The 20,244-nt window shown below is 41.6% G+C and overlaps 1 protein-coding gene across 1 annotated transcript in view; it reads left to right on the top strand.

Annotated features, from left to right (window-relative positions):
- TMIE (transmembrane inner ear) overlaps positions 1-19,985 on the top strand; it is a 34,514-nt gene extending 14,529 nt beyond the window's left edge. Inside the window, exons 3-4 of the mRNA XM_057402880.1 lie at positions 14,430-14,579; positions 19,598-19,985. Of these exons, the coding sequence (XP_057258863.1) occupies positions 14,430-14,579; positions 19,598-19,929 (482 nt within the window). The 3' untranslated portion in view covers positions 19,930-19,985. The remainder of the gene's footprint in view (positions 1-14,429; positions 14,580-19,597) is intronic.
- Positions 19,986-20,244: the final 259 nt, after the last annotated feature.

Genomic DNA, 20,244 nt, shown 5'->3' with positions numbered 1-20,244 from the left:
TGATAAATAGATTCAGTGCACCACAGCATATAATTGAGCCAGTTTATGACTCTACTGCTCTGTTACAGCCTTTTTGTTTGAAGAAGCTTTCTTTCAATGAGTAGACAGGATTTGAAAGCAACAGTACCAGCCCAGTTAGCATTATGAAACCAGTACGTATTTGGTGAAGACAGCAACTCTTAATCAAGTCAGTGATCCAAGTCAAAACAAGGCAAGTTCAAACTTAATAACTGAATCGTACAGACAGTTCTCACCACTTTCTTGCATCTTGCTCCAGAAATATCATCCTCCTCCTTCGCTTTGCGATCCCCAAAGCATTGATGGTTCCCCAGCTTTAATCCTTAGGAGCAGATGCAGGTTTTCTGTGAATGAGCTCTTGGAGGCTGCCTTGGTATCAGTCCAGAAAACTAGGCAATGTTCTACTTTTCTAATGGGCCGAGAACTGGAGAAGAGCTTCAATATGGACTCTTCTTACCTGGTTCCAGAAGCACCTTCTCAGTCAGGGCAAGAGGGTGGCACAACCTTCTAACTGCACTAACCCTCTGCACTAAGAGACAGAAGAGAATCCTTTCCAGGGCTCCCTGGGGCCTGCACATCTCACCTTGTTATCAAGGCTTGAAGGGTGTGACTACTTTGTCATGTGAATTTAGGTGAGGAGTAAATAAGGAGAGGAATTGAGGTGCTTTTAAAGTCAATGTGCCTAGCTACTTCACTGTGGATGATTGTGGAGCACTTGAATTGGATTCCTTTCAGTTGAAATGGAAATAAAAGATAGTTACTCCAGAAAAGTACAGTCCGAGATACCTAAGGGAAGCCACAGAACCAAACTAGGGTATTCCACCTGAAATAAACCACGTGGATGGCAGATCCTCCATGCTCTTCCACCCTGCAAACCTGCTCCAGCTGAGTTGACAGAACTTGCAAATATAGGTATAATCTAATGTTTTTCCAACTTTGCTCTTAGCAACTTCCACAAGATGGCATCATCACATAATAAATGGAAAAAAAAATGGCCAAATCCAAAAGTCTCTTACACTTTCTTTTTTAATGAAAATTAAAAATAAGTAAAAAATCCTACATAAAGTCATCTTATGTGTCAACACACCACACTGAAATGGGAAAAAAGTCCTTGGGAAGATCTAACTCATAAAAAGGTTTTTGGGTAGGTTACGAACCAAAGGGAGCAACTCCTAGCTCTACCCCACAGAGATCAGAAGAGATTAAATGTTTGCACATGCATTAGCTGCAAGTTTTTCTGTCATGCACTGATAGTCAGCTTTCTCAGATGCTATGTGAAATCTTATTTCTGCCAGACCCATCTGTCTCTTTTTCCTTTGTTTCTGCTCTGGGATAGGACACATCATAAAAGAAATAAAACTTATGGAGTAAACCAGCCCACAGTAGAATATATAACTTAGTAGTACATACAGAGCATTATTCAGGAGATGCTGGAGGTATAACTCTTGCATATACACATTATTATTTATCTACTAAAATATCAGGAACATCAAGTCTTTTTGCTACAACTGGAGAAGGCATGAGAACTCATTTTTAAAGCAGACAACCTCTACAGGGAAAATCCATAAAGATATGGGACTAGAAACCAGAATGCTTCCCAAGGACCACACCCAGCAGGTCAACTCACTTTGGCTCCTCTGCCTCTGAGATTTTAGCTCAATCATTTTGTCCTTGGTTAAAGGAAACCTTCTCTTTTGGATAGGTGAATTGGGTAGAGCAAAAAAGGCCATTATGCTGGTGAGTGTTTCAACAGTGTGCCTTAAAATTCTTATCAGGGCTGCCTCTCAGCAGCTGACATAGTTCAGCTGCTGTGAATTGCTCCTCTGAGTGCTGGTTGATAAGAAGAGAGACTCCTTGCAGGCATGAGCAGGGGTAAGGCAGACAGATAAGATAAGCTGAGCTGTCAGGAGGATTTGACTCACTCAGGAGTGCTGCTGTCTGATTTCTTGGTCTTGTTTTTCCCCCCCCCCCCCCCCCCCCCCCCCTTTTTTTTTTTTTTTTTTTTTTTTCCACCATCTCTTACAAGCTGTGAATAGGGAACTATTGGCCTGGTAGGACGCATTGAGTCATAGTCTTGGAGTCTTGCCTAGCCTGTTTCATCCACAAAGACTGAAGGCTTTGCACTAGAAGTATTAAGTTTGTGAACTGTTGTGGTGGGAGGGGGATGTGGTCTTAATCTATCCCTGGGAAAGCCAGCAGTTGGCCTAAGGCTTGCCCAGTGTGATCTCCATTGTCTCATCCTTTCCTTTGGCATCACAACCACCATCAATGCTTTTAGGCACCCCTGTGGGCTGCTTCTCTTTCTTTCTGATTTTAAGGTCTACTGTTTTCCCTTTTTAAATACACACCCAGGTCTGTTGACAGCAGCCCACCAGGAAGGGTGCAGGTAGCACCTCTGAGTAATGCTGCCTTGATTTCTGCAGAAGCAGAACATCTATGTGGATGAGGGGTAAAATGCCTTGACGTACCAGCTGGTGAAAGGCATGAATGAGGAGGAGAGAGTATTGTGAAGAGGAAGCAATGCGTTTCAGCTCCTGCCTAGAATCCTCCTTGTTGTGGCAGCTTGACATAAAACATCAACCAGGTGCTTGTCAGGTACTGCAGGCAGAGGGAGACCCTGTATCATCCAGTTTTGCATCTGTACTTTATTGAATCGAGAAAGTGAGGGAGAAGTTAGGATGGAACTGTAGCAGGAAGATCCCACATGGGGTGGGGTTGAAGCAGAGCTGTTGCTGCATCCTACTGCCATGTTCTAGGCATCAGCTCATGCCTTGTTCTCAACTCCAACTGAAAACCAAGTTGGCTTTGGATGATAATTTTGGATGATTCAGCCTTCCAGTACCTAAAGGGGGCCTAGAAGGAGCCTGGAGAGGGACATTTTACAAGGGCATTTAGTGGTAGGACAATGGCTTTAAGACGAAAGAGGGTATATTAGGAGTATAAAATAGTGTGAGAGAACAAGGGAGGGAGGCTCATACTGAACAAACATGTTCCCAGGAATCAAGTATTATTTAACGAACACCAACAAAGCTGTTAAACATCTTGAATGCAATTAACTCAGCTCAGTTTAATTCGAAGTCTTAGAGGATTTATTTACCAAATTCCTGGAGGTGTTGAAGTATAAATGCCAGGAAAAAGATTTACACTGTTAAATAACCATTACTTTTTGGATTGCAAAACTACCCAGAGGTTTCTATTAATGTGCCGAATTTCCAGTGAGGCACAGATAATTTAGGCTGTCTCAAGGATGCTTCACATGGTGCTTTCTGATGGAGGCTTTAGCTGTCTATCTTCAAATGCTGCATCACCAGCATCCTGGCTTATGGGAAACACTTGGCAGCATGCACAGATGGATGCAAGGAGTACGTGTGGGGTATCTATCGCAAAGAGCATCACTTGGAAAAAGGGATGGCTCTTACATGGGGGTGAAAGATTGATCCCCTCTTTTGCCCTCAGCCCAAGCTTACACATGATTATCTCTTACCATGGATGAGACATCTACTTCTGGTTTAGAGCTGCTCTGCACCTGTGTACCTACAAAATAGCCCAAGCCCTCAAAGTTACTGGCATCAGCACATGTAGTTCAAGTTGAGCACAAAATGTGGTGCTTAAGGGAAAGTTAAGTGTCTTTTACAAAGGAAGGACCATTTTTTTTATAAGTACTCCAATTAATAACAAGTAAATATTCTTTCTTGTTGATTATTTTAATAGTAACATGTACTGGTCTTGTTTTGTACTATAATGTTATCTTAAACTTCCGTTGTTGTTTATGCTCACACACACACAAGCGCACACACCCAAGGCTACCACAAAATTAGTTGTTGTGTTCCCTGTTGGCTAAAAAGAATTGGAGATGCCATTGCCTGAGGTTGGTGTCTCTTTAACGTGTCAGTTATCAGGTCACATAGAGGTGGCTGTGTCTGGAGTCTGCAAGGGGAAAAGCTGCTGTGTTGGACCACAGTGGAGGTCCAAAACAGCTCTTCTGTGTGGGTGTTCCCACCAGCTGGAAGCCTAATCTACTTCATCCATTCATTGACCATTCATGCTCAAGGCATGGGCACATGGGAACTCTGGCATCAGAGACGGGGACTGTGGGAAGAGGCTGCTTTGCTGTATGGCACAGTGTAAGAGGTACAAGTGTGCTTGTGATCTGTGTGAAACAAATATCACTGCTGTACAGCTTTATGGATCTGAAAGTGAAAGTCAGATTTGCAACTGTACTGGGCAAACCCGCTGTGTTCTGATTTACTATTACTATTGTTACTTCAACAGACCATCATCATTTAGTTCTTGTTTTTGCCAGTTTCATGCATGATCCTGCTTCAGTGCATTTTCTCTACCCAGTGTGGAGAACGGGCACAAGCCACCATGTCACATAAAATCCAACTAACAGCAAACAATAGGGATTTTGCAGATTCGCAAGACAGGGTAAATAACAGCCCATATCCCTGCTTCTCAGCCTGTGTAATTGAATGTAGGTAGCAGCCATACATTACTTCCAGTTAATTATGTGTTGAAATCTGTGTGTATCCATAGGACTATATGATGTCTGAGGGTAGAGAGGTCTGAGCTGCACAGAGAAGATCCAAATCTGGCTTTGGTTTTCCCAAGTCACAAGATTAGCTGTGGGAGTTGAGATCATGGGTTTTGTTGCTAGCTCTGATTTACCAGAAAAGACAGGCCCATCTTATTGCCCTTTTTTTTTTTAATAAATGCCTGGCGAGGTATTTCTCCTCGTTATGAAGCAATCATCCTTAGATCTTGCCTCACGGAGCTGCAGTGCTGGCTCCTCCTTGTGACAGTTTCTCTCCTTGCATTCTGGCAATGGAGAGGGTTCAGTCTCAAACCTCTCACCTCCTGGGATGTTAAATCCCACTCCTGCTCCCAGCCTTTAAGATGGGATGGTGGGGAGAGAAGGTTAGAGAGCTTCACCTTAGCCTTAGGATCTATTGCATCAGGCATAAAGACCTCAAGAAAGAGACAGAAAGCGTAAGCAATCAGGAGCATTCTGCACTGGGGCTTGTGCTAATTAACAGCTTAGGTTGCCAGACAGAACAGTTAATATGGACTTTGTCACTATGATTCATCTCGCCTATCTAGAGACGCCTTCATTGTAGGCATCTAGAGTGACCAGATGAGAGAGTAAGTGGGAATAATTTATCTGTTTACTTTAGATGTCTACCTAAGGATGAGATGACCTATGTCCTCAAGTGCCCTGGATAACCTGTCTGGATCTACAGGGATGTTCCAAGGGGCTACCTGTTTCTTTTTGTCCCACACATTTCCTAGCCCATAAATCTAACTTTGCTCAGACCAAAATCTCCTAAGGAAACATTTGTTCTGATGAAAGGTTCAACTCTAACCCATATTGTTTGCTGGTGAGCTCAGAATAAATACCAAGTGGCTGCTGTTAAAGCTCTGTCCTCCTTGCCAATAGAAAGAACAAGAAAAAGTAAAAAAAAAAAAAACAAACAACAAAACAAAACAAAAAAACGTGGGGGGATAGAAAGAGCCATGCAGGGAGTTGGCTGAATCTGTTCAAACAAAATACAGTGAATAACAGCAGAAGCAAGGATCTATGGCTGGGAGAAAGAAATATAGACCTCATCTGCTGAATAAATAAACATTCAGTGACTAAATTATGATTAATAAAAGTTAGTATTATCAGAGCAATCAGTTAAGCAATGCAGCTCAGGGTGATGCTGCAGTAAGAAGTTACTTGAATGTATTAGTGTGGATTACTGAGAGGTAGGAAAGTTTTCTGACCTCTGTATGCTGTCCTGGTGAGATGGTTGTGCCTATGGATAAAAACAAATGCTGAAAAAACAAACTTGCAGAGAAAAAAAAAGCTGAAAGTCCTCATCTCCGTTCAATGCCTGGAGAAAGGTCTTCAAACAAGAGTCTCACTGATCACATTGTTTAGCTTGTTGGAAAGAAGGTCAAAAGATCACATGATTGCAGCATTGAAGGACTTCAGAAAGAAAATATATATATATATAAAACCAAACAAAACCCCAAAACAATATTAAAAGTCTTTCTAATCTTCTATAGAGAAGACAGAACAGAGTCTGCAAATTAAAACCAGTTCAATTCAAATAAGAATTTAAGAAATAAATGTGGTAGGGAGGGTGATCAAACATTGCCATGCTCTTCAGCCAGAAGTACCTTACCCAGAGTAAAGTGGGATTTGATCCAACATGAGTTATTTCACTCAGGCAGTAATTAAGCATAATGACCTGTGATGTGCAGAGAGGTCAGATGATGTGATCTAGTGGTGTGAACAGACCCTGTTCTGGTATTTCCAGACATCAGGAAAACATCATGTGTAGAGGTGTAGTCAAGATTGATGGCTGAGCAAATATTGGAGTGGCCCTGACCCTCTGCAGCAGCTCTTTCAGCATATCCTCAGGGCATTTTATAAAGGTGGACATATTTAAAAATATGTTTTGCTTGAAGTCATATTGTCACAGCTGTTGGGATGAGAATCTCGATCTCTTAATTCTTTGCCTCCTATTTTTTGCTTTCTAGGAAATCAGTACATTAATCCAAGTACTATATTTCTATTGAAAGAACAGCCTTAGAGTGAGATAAAATACAGGACTGAGAAGATTTTTGAGAGACCATCTAATTAATCTCTAACCTGAACTTTAACATTTTTACCATCTACGTCTCCATGTTTTCTGAAAGAAAGCAGTTTCTGAGTCCCCATTACTGCAATCTGATCCCAAGCCTGATGCCAAGCCGGGATGCAGTTTCATGACCTCTAGATGGTTGCACAGTCTTTTAAAGGAAAACCTGCTTCTCCTGCAACCCAGCTCAGGGACCTCTTTCGAGGCACTATTATCTCAGCAATAGCTCCAGTAACAGCAGTGAGGACTTTAAATGAGGTGGGTCATGCACCAGCATCTTGTCAACATCTGAGCACTCAGGGTGGACCAGTCCTGCAAGCACCCACCCAAGCACTAACTATTTTTCTTAAGAGTTTAGTAGCCCTCACTGATCCTTTCATTATCACAACTGTTAACACTGCTGTAAGTAGCTTAAATGGCCAAAATATGTTAGCTCTTCCCTTAAAGTCTCATTGCAGTCACATAGTAAGCAACTCAAACCTTAGCAAAGAGCATTTAAACACCAGTGCTGCTGTTAACTCGCCATTGAATTCATCTGCATTAATTGCTTGCATTATTAACAATGGAATGGCTGTCTAATTAACTCAGAGCAGCCCAGGCTACTTTGCTAAATGTTAATTAAATGCTTCATTGACAGACTTATTTTTTCAAAGGCAACAAGCCTACTGTGTAATTTCCATTCAGTTTATAAAACTGTTCAGTTTTCGGTCATGGTTCTGCTGAAATATTACACCAAGCAGTCTCTGGAGAGGGTATTTCATTTACATCTTTCCCAGCTCCTAGGTCAATAAAGTTGTTTCTTTCCTTCTTTCTTTCATATTTCTTTTTTCTTTTTCTTTTTTCTTTTTTTAATTTGTTGCCCAGCTAACCTGGAAGCAACTGTTAATGCTGATGAGCAAAATTCACTTAAGTGAAAGCTAAAACGAGACCGTGAACAGGGTAACTTGGCCGCATGGATATTTGGTTTAAGCCGACACAGCTCCTTGGTCTTTTGCATATGCTCTTAGCCTGTTTCAATTACAAAACAAAATGTTTTAGTTTAAGCCAGTGGGAGTAAACACACACCCATTACTTGGTCACAAGCATCTAATTTTTTATGGTCAAAAATTCAGTGTTTAACATTTGCTCTGTTATTGTACTTCAGAGGAGAGGTTTTGGGAGCCATTTCTCAGCTCCTCCAACCTGAATAGTACCAGATATGAATATTAGGAAGATATTGCCTCCCTCTAGAAATAATGAAAACACGCTAAAAATCCAGAAAGGAGCAAACCTCAGAGTTCTTCATTATTTCCCAAGTCAGGGTTTTTTAATATATGCTGAAGAATAAAAATGTATCACTTACAATATCTCTTTTGTCATCATAAAGAGCAAAATGTTGACTACTTTAAAATACTCATTTCGTAAGAACCACCAAGTGTTTGTTTTCTTCATAAAAAATTACATTTCACATGATCAGCTTGGCAGAAACAATGAACAGTAATTTGATATGCTGTCATCTTGAATCTTCAGTGTAGAAAGAGAACAGCATGTGCAGGTTCAGACTCAACTTTTTAATTTAGAACAGAAATGTTCCTTCAGAATAGGTGGCTGAATTCAACTGTGTATGTCAAATAATGCAAAAGGAAAAAAAAAAAAAGTGCAAAAAATATTTGTAGAAGGCCAACAGCAAAGCAATCCAGAGCATGTTACTGAAGAAGATAAAGCCTTTATTTTAATTGTGCACCTCATAGGAGAGGCCAATTTTCACAGCATCACAAGGCCATATATTATTACTACAGAAAAGCTGAGAAAGCTGACAAAATTAAAAATTACTCCACTACATTTCATCACACGGCATGTTTCTTCTTCTGCTTTATGCGGTCTCATTGCAGAGAAACCATGAATGATGTTACCATTTCACACCGTGGTATTTTTATGGACATTCTGTCATGTTACTAGGGCACTGATACATCTTACAGAGATTTCTTCAAGCTCACCATAACATAAGACAGGCATTAAGGTAATAGTTTATTCAGGCTGCATTTTAGAAGCCTTCTCAACAATTAAAATGAAAGCTGAAATCCTAGAAAGGAAAAGGACAGCCACAGCATGAAAGAATGAAACCAAGTATTGTTTGATAGCAGTGTTATTAAAGCATTCACCTGGGGAATGAGAGAATTGGTGAATGTATAATATAAACCAGCTATTCAAAGCTTGAAGTCAAGTCATCTGCTTGCCTATTACAATTAATATTCCTGCACAAATTCATATCCCAAACAAAAACTTTTTGTTTAAGGTGCTTTCATATTATGTATAACCCTCATCTATGTTTTCAGTATTGTTTGGGGATTTTTTTTGTCTGCTGTAATCCTTCTACCATGAGAACATGGGTCTATCAGTTAATGTGTTCAACTGATGCCATGTCACATACTAAGCTTTTGTAAGAGTATTGCTTTGACGTTTAACTCTCATGGTACAGTCCAATTCTTGATATGTTATCTTATAGGAATGGATATTTTTAGTAGCCCCGAAAGACAACCATGTCCTGTCACCAGCAGTGTGAACAGCAGGTCAAGGGAGGGAATTCTGCCCCACTACTCTGCCCTGCATCCAGCTCTGGGGCCCCAACATAAGAAGGACACGGAGCTGTTGGAGCAAGTTCAGAGAAGGCCACAAAGAAGCTCCAAGGGCTGGAGCACTTCTGCTATGGAAACAGGCTGAGAGAGCTGGGCTTGTTCAGCCTGGACAAGAGAAGGCTTCAGGGAGACCTTAGAGCAGCTTCTAGTGCCTAAAGGGGCTGACAAGAAAGGTGGAGAGGGGCTTTTGACAAGGCCAGGTAGGGACAGGACAAAGGGGAATGGCTTTAAACTGACAGAGGGGAGACTGAGATGAGATGTGAGGAAGAAGTTCTTCCCTGTGAGGGTGGTGAGGAACTGGCACAGGCTGCCCAGAGAAGCTGTGGCTGCCTCATTGCTGGCAGTGTTCAAGGCCAGGCTGGCTGGGGCTTGGAGCAACCTGGTCTAGTGGAAGGTGTCCCTGCCTGTGGGAGGAGGCTTGGAACTGGATGAGATTTAAAGGTCCCTTCCAAGCCAAACCATTCTGTGATTCTATGATTAACCTTGACATCAAAAAAGGCCCAGGAATCAGTACAGGTTACATTGCTTTGTGGTTCAGTTGATGAATAATTTATTAGTGGTACAAATATAATCTCACTGATTTGAAGCAGGAGAAATATATCTACTGGGCGTAGAAGAAGAGATGCTAAGATAGCTCCGAACTTCTACTATGCAACAAATATTTCTCTCTTATCTTCCAAAGTATGGGATTCAGCTCTTCTAACTCAAGGAACAATTCACACACCTGTGTAGATCTCTGACACCATTTGGGAAGTCCTAGGGCACGTTGTCCAGCCTTTGACTCTCACTCCAGGCATGGCAGCTCTTCCATAGTCCTCTGTGAGACTGGTCATTCCCATCTCTTTCTGTAATTAATGGAAAGGCAGCTGCAGAGAGTGGTTTATTTTGTTTTAAGATGAGATTATTCACCCTGTAGAGATGCTTTTCTCCCCATCAGTGATAAAGGAAGCCTGGAGTGAATAAGACCGTAATCTCTAGCTTTGGGACACACAGAGCAGATGAATTCCACTCACTCTGTCTCCTGTGTCTCACCTGGAGTGGAAAACTAAGATATATAGCAGGCAGTAATTTCCCACAGCAATAAAACGATCCTGGCATCAGTTTCAGTCTCCTAAAGCTCCTGTACCAAATCCTGAATCTTATTAAGTGGCATGGGTTTTCTTTTTTTTTTAAAAAGATAATGGTAATCAGTTCAGTGCTTATGCCCCTACATGACTTGAGCCTTACACTAAGCACAGCTTGCAAAGCAGATGGAGATAAAAGTAGTACTGTATTATTTTCACATAAGGCTCTTGCTCCAGTCGCTGGTTATGAATCATTTCACATCCCAAGACAACTTAAGTCCCCAGTACCTCAGTGTAGTGCTCTATCTCCATTAGAAAGTTAAACAGAGAGCCCAGCTCATGACTATCATGTAGCAACTACCATTTTTGTCCTTAGTAATTGGAAGAAGTGGGACCATAAGAGATACAACCACCCCTGTTCTTTCCCATAGTGCTAAGCCAGCTACTGTGATATCAGCAGACTTTTTGTCCTTGACTTTCAAGGGCACTGAGCAATCTCTTTGTGCTTTACTTGAAAGCTGGCAGTCTTATTCTTTATCAGTCTCCAGGAAATATGGCGCTAATTCGCCTGGCAATTTTTTCTCAAATGTGAATAGAGGATTTCCTGGCTTAGCTGAACTCCAGAGTGCTTTTAGGAAAACAATAGATCTTGATTTTAAAGTGGCTAGAGAAAAAGCACATACACTGTCCTCTCCTGTAAGTTGCTTCCCCATTTGTTGTCCCTGTTAAAAGTGTATGTTTATGTCTCGCCTGGCAGCGCCTTGAGTTCTTGCTCAGCTACTGAGTATTTTTTTGCCGGCCAGCCTGAAAAGGTCTGTGCCTTCTGCTGGTTATAATGTAGCTGTAGCTCTATGGGCAGCTGCGCCGTGAAATCTTGCTGCCTGGAACGAGGCAGACCCAGCTCTGTGCTTTCCAGATGTGGTACGCTACCCACCTGCAAGCTGACAGTGTTGTGCTGCCAATAATGCCATATGGGTACCTTGCTTTCCTTTTGTAAGACAAGTAAAAGCTCAATTACTCTCAACCTGTTGCTGACCCTCATGGAAGAACAAGGATATAAGTATCTTGATTGCTTCCCCAGTCACAGATTGTTACAATTTCATGTTGGTTTAGGCAATTCACTTCACCGGTCTTGTCCTGTTGTGATGTTTAGATAGCTCTGAGTGTGCTTCCACTGCAACACCTCGGTAGCAAGTTGTTTAAAGGAAGTGATACTTTTGGCAGCAAAATTCTGTAAAGGTGTAGAGGAACTGCTGCACTTGGTAACTTTACACCAACCTCAGAACACTGAGAAAGGTGTTTTACTACTTTCCTTTTCTCTTTTGTGGTATGGAGATGTCATGCAGAGCTTGTTCCGGGTTAACACAATCCTCTTTCCTTAGGAGAGACTGGACAAGTACAGGACAAACTTTTAGGGAGTAAAATTTACAGCAGCTGGTCTATGTGCTGGTGTAGATGCATCTGCAATTTTTTTTACTCCTATTGGATGATAAATGTTCACACTTGGAACCAAAAGTACAGATTGTTTCGGTTGCTTTCTTGGTTTAGTCTCAAAGGTCTGATACATTACTCATGATAATGTAAAGCCAGAGAAGGTTACTTGACTTTTGAAGTGTACAGGAAGTTGGATGCTTGCTCCTTTCTCATAGTGTTAATGTGGCATGGAGGAACTCGAGCTAAAATAGAAAACAGAACACGTAAAACTGCTCACACAACATCTTTCCAAGCACAAGGCTCTGCTTGCCTTCAGAACCCCTTTCCACAAAGTATAAAAGAGACAAAGAACTTATGTAGGTGATGTAGGCTGGAAAGCTGAGCTTTTATTTAGAAAAGAAGAATCCCCCCAACTAGATCAGTGGACAAAGGAAAGGCTATGGTTGTTGTCTATCTGGACTTCTGTAAAGCGTTTGACAAGATCCCCCACAATATTCTTTTCTCAAAATTGGAGAGATTGGAGATGGATTTGGTGAGTGGACTGATCAGTGGATGAGGAATTGGCTGGATGGTCGCATCCAGAAGGTAGTGGCCAATGTCTTAGCGTTTAGATGGACACCAGTGACATCCCTTAGGGGTCTGTACTGGGGTGTGTACTGGCACCAGTAGTGTTTAATATCTTCATCAATGACATAGTAGGATTGAGTGCATCATCAGCAAGTTTGCAGATGACACCAAGCTGAGTGGTGCAATTGACATGCTAGAGGGAAGGTATGCCATCCAGAGGGATTTGGACAAACTCGAGAAGTGGGCCCATGCGAACCTCATGAGGTTCAACAAGGCCAAGTGCAAGGTCCTGCACCTGGGTCAGGGCAACCTCTGCTATTAATACAGGCCGGGAGATGAAGATTGAGTACCCCAGAGGAGAAGGTCTTGGGGGTACTGGTGGATGAAAGATTGACATGAGCTGGCAATGTGCACTTGCAGCCCAGAAGGCCAGCTGTATCTTGGGCTGCATCCAGAGCAGTGTGGCAGCAGGTCAAGGGAGGTGATTGTGCCCCTCTACTCTGCCCTGGTGAGACCCCACCTGGAGTACTGCATCCAGCTCTGGAGTCCTCAGTACGGGAAAATTATGGTCCTCTTGGAGACGGTCCAGAGGAGGGCCACAAAAAGTTATCAGAGGGATGGAACACCTCTCCTATGAGGAAAAGCTAGGATTGTTCAGCCTAGACAAGACTCCAGGGAGACCTTATTGTGGCCTTTCAGTACTTAAAAGGGACCTATAAGAAAGATGGGGCAACACTTTTTAGTATGGGTAATGGTTTTAAACTAAAAGAGGGGAGATTAAGGCTAAACGTGAGGAAGAAATCTTTTATAATGAGGGTGGTAAAATACTGAAACAGGTTGACCAGGGAGGTGGTAGATGCACTATCCCTGGAGACATTCAAAGCCAGTCTGGATGTGGTTCTGAGCAACCTGATCTAGTTGAAGATGTCCATGATCATTGCACGGGGGGTCAGACTAGATGAACGTGGGAGGTCCCTTCCAACCCAAACTGTTCTATGGTTCTATGATTTTATGAGTCTATGAATCTATGATTCTATGATCCTATTTTAGGGATGCCCACAGAAAAGTAACATTAAGTGTTTATAGAAACCATGAGTTCTCATGCTTCTTCACATGTTTATCACCTGTGGGTCAACTAATTTTATGATTGCCAGTTTCTGAGTCTGATTGACTCTCCCCTGAAGTTGTTTTGTTATTGTCAGAGGTTGTACATGGATCTGACCAAGTGATCGTCTGATCAATGGTCTGATCAAGTCTGTGAATTCCTAGCCTAGGAAACCAATCAGTAATGATATCATTACAATGAATTGTCTCAATCATGATTAGATTTGCAGATGGAAATTCTGCAGGAACATATATGTTTAAGCATGAAGGGAAAATATGTCTTACTAGGAGTAAAAGTGTTATCTGTATCCCAAAGTCACATAAAGAAGCCTAGCTCAGGAAAGTAGCATCATAGAATAGTAAGCTCATGATGAGGGTATTTAGGATATCAGGTTTAATTCTTTGCCTGCCCTAAATGGATTTAGATGAAAGTCAATTAAGACATATATTGAGCTATTGTTCTGGATCTATTTTGAAGTGTTTTCATGTCAAACTCCTCATTTTTTTCTTCAGCTGAAGGCCCACAATCCCCTTATCTACCTACCACAATAATGAATAGCTAAGATATATTGTCAGGAACCTCTAGCAATAATACCTTATTGAAGGGTGACAGTACATCTTATTTGCTGCTGCTGTCACTTCCAAAGACATAATGAATTTACATTGTTGCTATTCTGATGCTCAGAGACACCACTGACATTTATGGCTTAAGGCAATGGTTTACATTGGTTTTGGTGGGAAGGACATGCTCAGTCCTTTACCACAGCTCAGCTGAAGAGTGACAAATTTTTATTTCCAGGTAGCTCAATTGCTTCAGACTGTGTGACCATATCCCTCAGGCAGGTACTTCCACTGATGTAAATGGTTCTTACTGGAAGAAACTCTTCTGAAAGTAATTTTTCTTCCTGTTATCTCCCCACTGTAAGTGGGACAGCTTGTACTAGACAGAATTCTGCTGACTAAACTGAATGTTCGTGTTTCCCTCTCTCCTTTCTCAGTTATCACGCTGTGCTGTATCTTCAAGTGCCGGATTCCCCGGACAAGGAAAGAAATTGAGGCACGATACGCTCAACGGCAAGCAGCCAAGACATATGCTGACAAACTGGACACTGTGCCACCACTCAATGAGCTGACAGAGATCCCTGGAGGTACTTCCCATACCCACACCTACACGAGACCCATGTCTTTTTTGGGGATTGCTTTCTGTATGCATGAATAAAAAGGGTTAGGTCTTCCTTTAGCCTAAATCAGTGTGGCTTCTTGGACACAACCATTAAGATATTGTCACGGCTTAGTAAACCCCTCACAGTCACATGCACTAAACCTGCAGCATTTGTGGCAGCAGGCACTGTCACTTAGATGAAAGGGACAGTTTGTCCATTGGTACAAGTCAAGGTCATGCCTTTGAAGTTTATATTTAAAATTTCCAGAGTCTGATTCATTTTAAGGGTCAGTTCCTGGGTTGGCAGATGTCAGCAGGAAGAAAAAGTTGTTATAGTCACACTACCAATAAATGGCTTGCCTTTCTTTGATGGCCAATAGTATTTCTGTCACTGGTCTCTGCTGCTCTCACTCATCTTTCCTGGTTCTGTACCCTAGGCTCTACTGAAACTCTCCTAACTCTATCTGGTCATGTCCACTCCAGACCTCTCAACTCCCTGCCTGTTGTGAAAGAAGAAGATGAAATGGCCCTGCAAGGAAATTAGGGGACTGTCTTCCTGTCTGTCTGTGGCTTCTCTTTTCTGATGCAATCCATCATGCCTTGGACTCTGCTTCTCGGTTCCCTTTCTGCATTTGACTTCTGTTTTCTCAGTACCTTTTAATGAACTTTTATTCTCTTCCCCGTGTCTCTGCAAACCATGTGAACTGTAGCTTTAAAGGTACTGGAAGTTTCCTTAACTCAAAATGTGATGCTCCAATCCATGAAACCCGTGAAAGAGGCAGATAGCAGAATTATAGAAATTTAGTTCTACACCAGCAAAATACAGAACTAAGTGCTTAATAGTAGGATTTTGCACATAACTCAGAATTTCAGAGGCATTCAGACATTGGACTGTGCCCCTATTATAAACCATGATGGCCAGAATACCCTTTGGAGTTGAACCCAACTCACATAAATAAGTCCTTCTCCACAGGGTTAAATTCTTTCAACCTCCTTTAAAGTCAAAGGTCATCTCAAGGTCTAGTTAGTGCGCTCTTAAATGAATGAACAGTACTAAACACATGGAAGTGTTTAGTATTGTATCCTTCAGTTTCCTGCCCAAAAGACCAAATTCTGACCAGCTATCAATAGGTCCCAGAGTGTAAAAGATCATGTGTCTAGATAGCAGAAAGTCAGACCACTCATTTGCTGCTGCGTCCTCTTCCTGCCTAGCTGTTACTCCTGGAAAACCAATAAATTAGTGATAAGAAGAATGATCTGGAAGAGATAGAAAGGGTATTTGGGCACTGAAATGGCTGTTTCACCCCAGAATGCTAACAAATTTTGTTCTCCTGTAAGCAGCCTGTACATCCCATGAACATGTACATGTACTACATCTGAAGGCTGGCTATTTGGTGTACATTTAATCAGACCATGATAAATTGCAGCATGAACTCATTAATAAATTACCATAAGAATGCAATGTATGGGAAGTCAGCTATACCATAAAACTACTTAAACATTTATCCAATTAAATGTATAAGTGGACTAGTTGACCACCGATAGACCTTTGAGAATCCTAGAATTCTGGTTATGGCATGGCACAGGGTAGGAGGCTGTTAGATGGCATGTTGCTGAATGGCTGATGATGTCTGGTAATTGCTCATTAATATATGTTCTCTGAAGCTTCTAGTCCTATGGGACTAGGCAGATATAAACCTGCCCAAATTGCCCTGAAAGATGTGTTACTGGGGTAGGAGTCATCTGTCTACAAGTACATTACCACATATATGAAGAAGTTTGCATCAGCACTAGTTGTTTATTCCTTTATCCACAGTGGAAAAATAAGAAGGATGTGATTCCTTTCATGGTAGGGGAGATGCTAAAGTGGAAGAGGTAAATTGTGCCTTAAAAATGCCTGTATGTCTCCAACCCTGGGGACCCAAAAGACTGATTCAGCTATCAGTGCCTAAACTGTTAGAAGCAAAAGCTTTGTGTGATCAAACCCCCTGGTTTGACTTCCTTCTGAGATTAGCATGTACCCTGTGCCCAGAAAAGTTTTACTACATGATTTAAGCAGTACAATGGAAAGTATGTAAATCTTTGGGCTTCATCTCTGTGCTGTTATTCTCATCTATACAGAGTGTGATACTCTGCTGTGTTGCCCCACTGACATTTGGCAATTCATGTTGATTGATGTGGTCATAAAATAAAATGTATGTATTTGCTGACTATTTATATACTTATACCTTGACAATCCCTGGTAGATCCAGTCAAGGCCAGAGAAATTACTTGAGTGATTTTAATTACTGAGTGGCCATTAAATGCTTTAAAGATTTATGTAAATGTCAAATGCTATTAATAATTAATATATTGCAACACTTCAACACTCATTTCTTGGCATTATTTTATCCTACTTCACATTTACCATGTTGGAAAATTCTAGCTGTCACATTGGAAAATGCCAAATGGGTCTCCACGTGCTTTTTGAGTGGCATATATGGCAAGCCCTTTTACTGGACATAAATAAAATGGAATTAAGGTTTCAGTGTATAAAATGTTATATACAAATTAATTCATTTGTGCTCTGTCTCCCAGTCTGGGAGAAGTACAAGCAGGACCCAGGCTTAGCTCTGGGTGGAGATGTACTGTCTGGGTCCATGGCCTGGTTGATCTTCAAGTATTCTGGTTTGAGGCTGCTCCAGCTGACATTTTGGGGAGTTCACCTGGTTCCTACCATATTTATTTAGGAAGCAGACAATGTGGTGGGTTTTTATAATTATTTCCTCTCTCTTTTTTTTTGTTGTTTTTTTTTTAATTTCTTTTTTATATGAGATGTCAGGATTTTGTCTGTGGTTATGAGAAATATTCTATATTATTCTCCTCCAATTTTTATGTACAAATGAATTGCCAGTTCACAAGGTCAAAAGATACTATCTTTTTTAAGTGTGCACAGTGAAGGAATAATTTAGGTAAGCATAATAAATTCAGGTAATACATTGCTGCAATTTGAAAGTCCCACTACAGACATCCATAGTGTTGAGAGATTTGGGGCTGCTTAATCAGGTTGGTGTCTAGTGGCTCCAGGTAGGGGCTGAGACATGTCACCAAATGGTCCATACTAAATCACCTCCTAAGCCAGTTCACTCTTATCTTTCCTTAGCCTGTGACAAACATGAAATAATTTTACTCCTCCTAGGTGCCAGCTGAAGAAAGCTAAATGGTGACCGATCATCCTCCATTTGCTGAGGTCACTCCTAGGTCATTGCTATATCTTGGCTGATTTTAATTATAAAGTTGTGTTAACATGTTTATCTATTTACATATTTGAGTCATACTGGGGATTTTCAGAGAAGGAGGTAATGGGAAACTTAAAATGTTTTCACTTGTTTTTGACAAACTTCATACTCTGCTGGTCTTAAGCAAAGGAAAAAAATTCCATAAGGAATATATGAAATATGATCTGTGTTTAAGTGTCAAATTCCTTCTTGAGATGAGAGCTCAGTTTATCAGCCTCTGATTTCAGAAAAAACACTTCCAGTAGAAGGAAAATAAAAAAGATGAGGAAGAGTTTTCTGCTACCAAATCTTTTGTCAGAATAATTAAAGTCTTCTCGCCTGAAATGTGGGAGCTGAATCCAAGATCATAGAATCACTGAACCATAGAATGGTTTGGATTGGAAAGGACCTTAAGATCATCTAGTTTCAACCCCCCTGACATGGTCAGGGACGCCTCACCCTAGAACATGTCACCCAAGGCTCTGTCCAACCCGGCTTTGAACATTGCCAGGGATGGAGCATTCGCAGCTTCCTTGGGCAACCCATTCCAGTGCCTCACCGCCCTCACAGCAAAGAACTTTTTCCTTATGTCTAACCTGAACTTTCCCTGTTTAAGTTTAAGCCCATTCCCCCTTGTCCTGTCACTAAAGTCCCAGCATCCCTATAGCCCCCCTTCAGATACTGGAAGGCTGCTATGAGGTCTCCACGCAGCCTTCTCTTCTCCTGGCTGAACAGCCCCAACTTTCTCAGCCTGTCTTCATACAGGAGGTGCTCCAGTCCCCTGATCCTCCTCGTGGCCCTCCTCTGGACTTGTTCCAACAGTTCCATGTCCTTTTTATGTTGAGGACACCAGAACTGTACAAAATACTCCGAGTAAGGTCTCACAAGAGCAGAGTGGAGGGGCAGGATCACTTCCTTCGACCCGCTGGTCACACTCCTTTTGATGCAGCCCAGGATACGGTTGGCTTTCTGGGCTGTGAGCACATATATGCATATTTCTATATAAAAATATTTCATAACTAAAGGTATTATAAGCTTCCTATAAATAACACGGCTTGTTTAAACATGCCAAACTAGGGCTAACTAACAGTTAATTACTGTATATCTATAGTGTGTTGCTTCAATTAATTACAGTGGGTCAGGTGGGAAGCCAGTCCCATGGTCACTGGACTTGGATATAACATAAAGCTAAGCCTACTTTGTGGTCTTCTGCTGGGCAAACCAACTTCTGCTTTTCTATCTCCTGAAAGCAAATTACCTAGCAGAATTCCTGCTGTCCACTCTCACCTGCAGGAGACATACCCCATATACAAAAATTAGAAAAGCCAACCAACAAAAAAAACAACCCCTAAACCCAAGACATGTCTGTATTGAATTGCATGAGAGATGTTTCTGTTCCTTCTTGTGGAAGGAGATAGCTCCACACTGGCATTATTGGGAAATGCTTATGGACTGTGCTTATAGCTTTCATGAACCAGTTCCTAACAAGAAGAGCCATTTCCTACAATAGATCCACATCTCAACTCTTGAAATTACTGGTTCTGCTTTATCCCATTAGTCTATGTTCTCGAAACAAAGGCATGAAAAGCTGCTAGTCAGTGAGCAAAACACTGGACACAGCCCCAGTACAAATATTTTCTCTTTGTCCAAGATTTGCCAGCAGAGAGCAGGAATTTTGCCCTCCTCCTGGCTACTGTCAACCCAAGTTAACTGCTTTTATATTTTCTTTTTCTGTCTTTTCATACAGCTCAGGTTGCAGAAGAAAAAAAAGAAGAAGTTCCCACTGTATCTGGAAAAGTGGACAAAGCTCAGGGTAAAAAAGATGGATCCAAAGGCTCCAAGAAGAAAGATGGTGAAAAGGACCAGAAAGAAGGATCCAAGAAAGAAGGAAAGGATGGAGCCAAAAAGAAAGAAGGAGAAAAGGGAGAAAAGGGAGAAAAGGGAGAAAAGGACACCACTGACAAGAAACAAGGTGGTGGGAAGAAAGGTGAAAAAGGTGAAGCAGTAAAATCAGGAGGAGACACCAAAACTAATGGCAAGGGCGGTGGGAATGCTAAAGCCCCAGCAAAGAAGAAGTGACCCTGATAAAAGGCAGTGCTGGTAGTCTTTCAGGGAGGGCACTGTCAAATTGCTGTGGGTAGGGCACTGGAAGCAGACAGGGACATGCTGTCTCCATATACTTGGGCTGTTGAGTGCCTCTGGGTGTATGGATTTATTACATTTTGAACCCACCAAAAGCAAATGTGGCCATTTGGCAAGACAGTATCTTGTACATAAAATACACTGTGAACAACTGGAAACAAAGTGCAACTTGGAGTGAGAGTTAGGACTTTGGATAAGCATGGAAATGCACAAAGATGAAGGTCTAAACTAATGCGAGGACAAGATTCATTT

This window comes from Pezoporus wallicus, unplaced genomic scaffold (genome assembly GCF_028554395.1).
Source record: "Pezoporus wallicus isolate ANWC-B61680 ecotype Strahan unplaced genomic scaffold, APGP_CSIRO_Pwel_v1 contig_8057, whole genome shotgun sequence".
NCBI lineage: Eukaryota > Metazoa > Chordata > Aves > Psittaciformes > Psittacidae > Pezoporus > Pezoporus wallicus.
The sequence above is the reverse complement of the archived record's forward strand: the minus strand, read 5'-3'. Positions and strand labels throughout refer to the sequence as shown.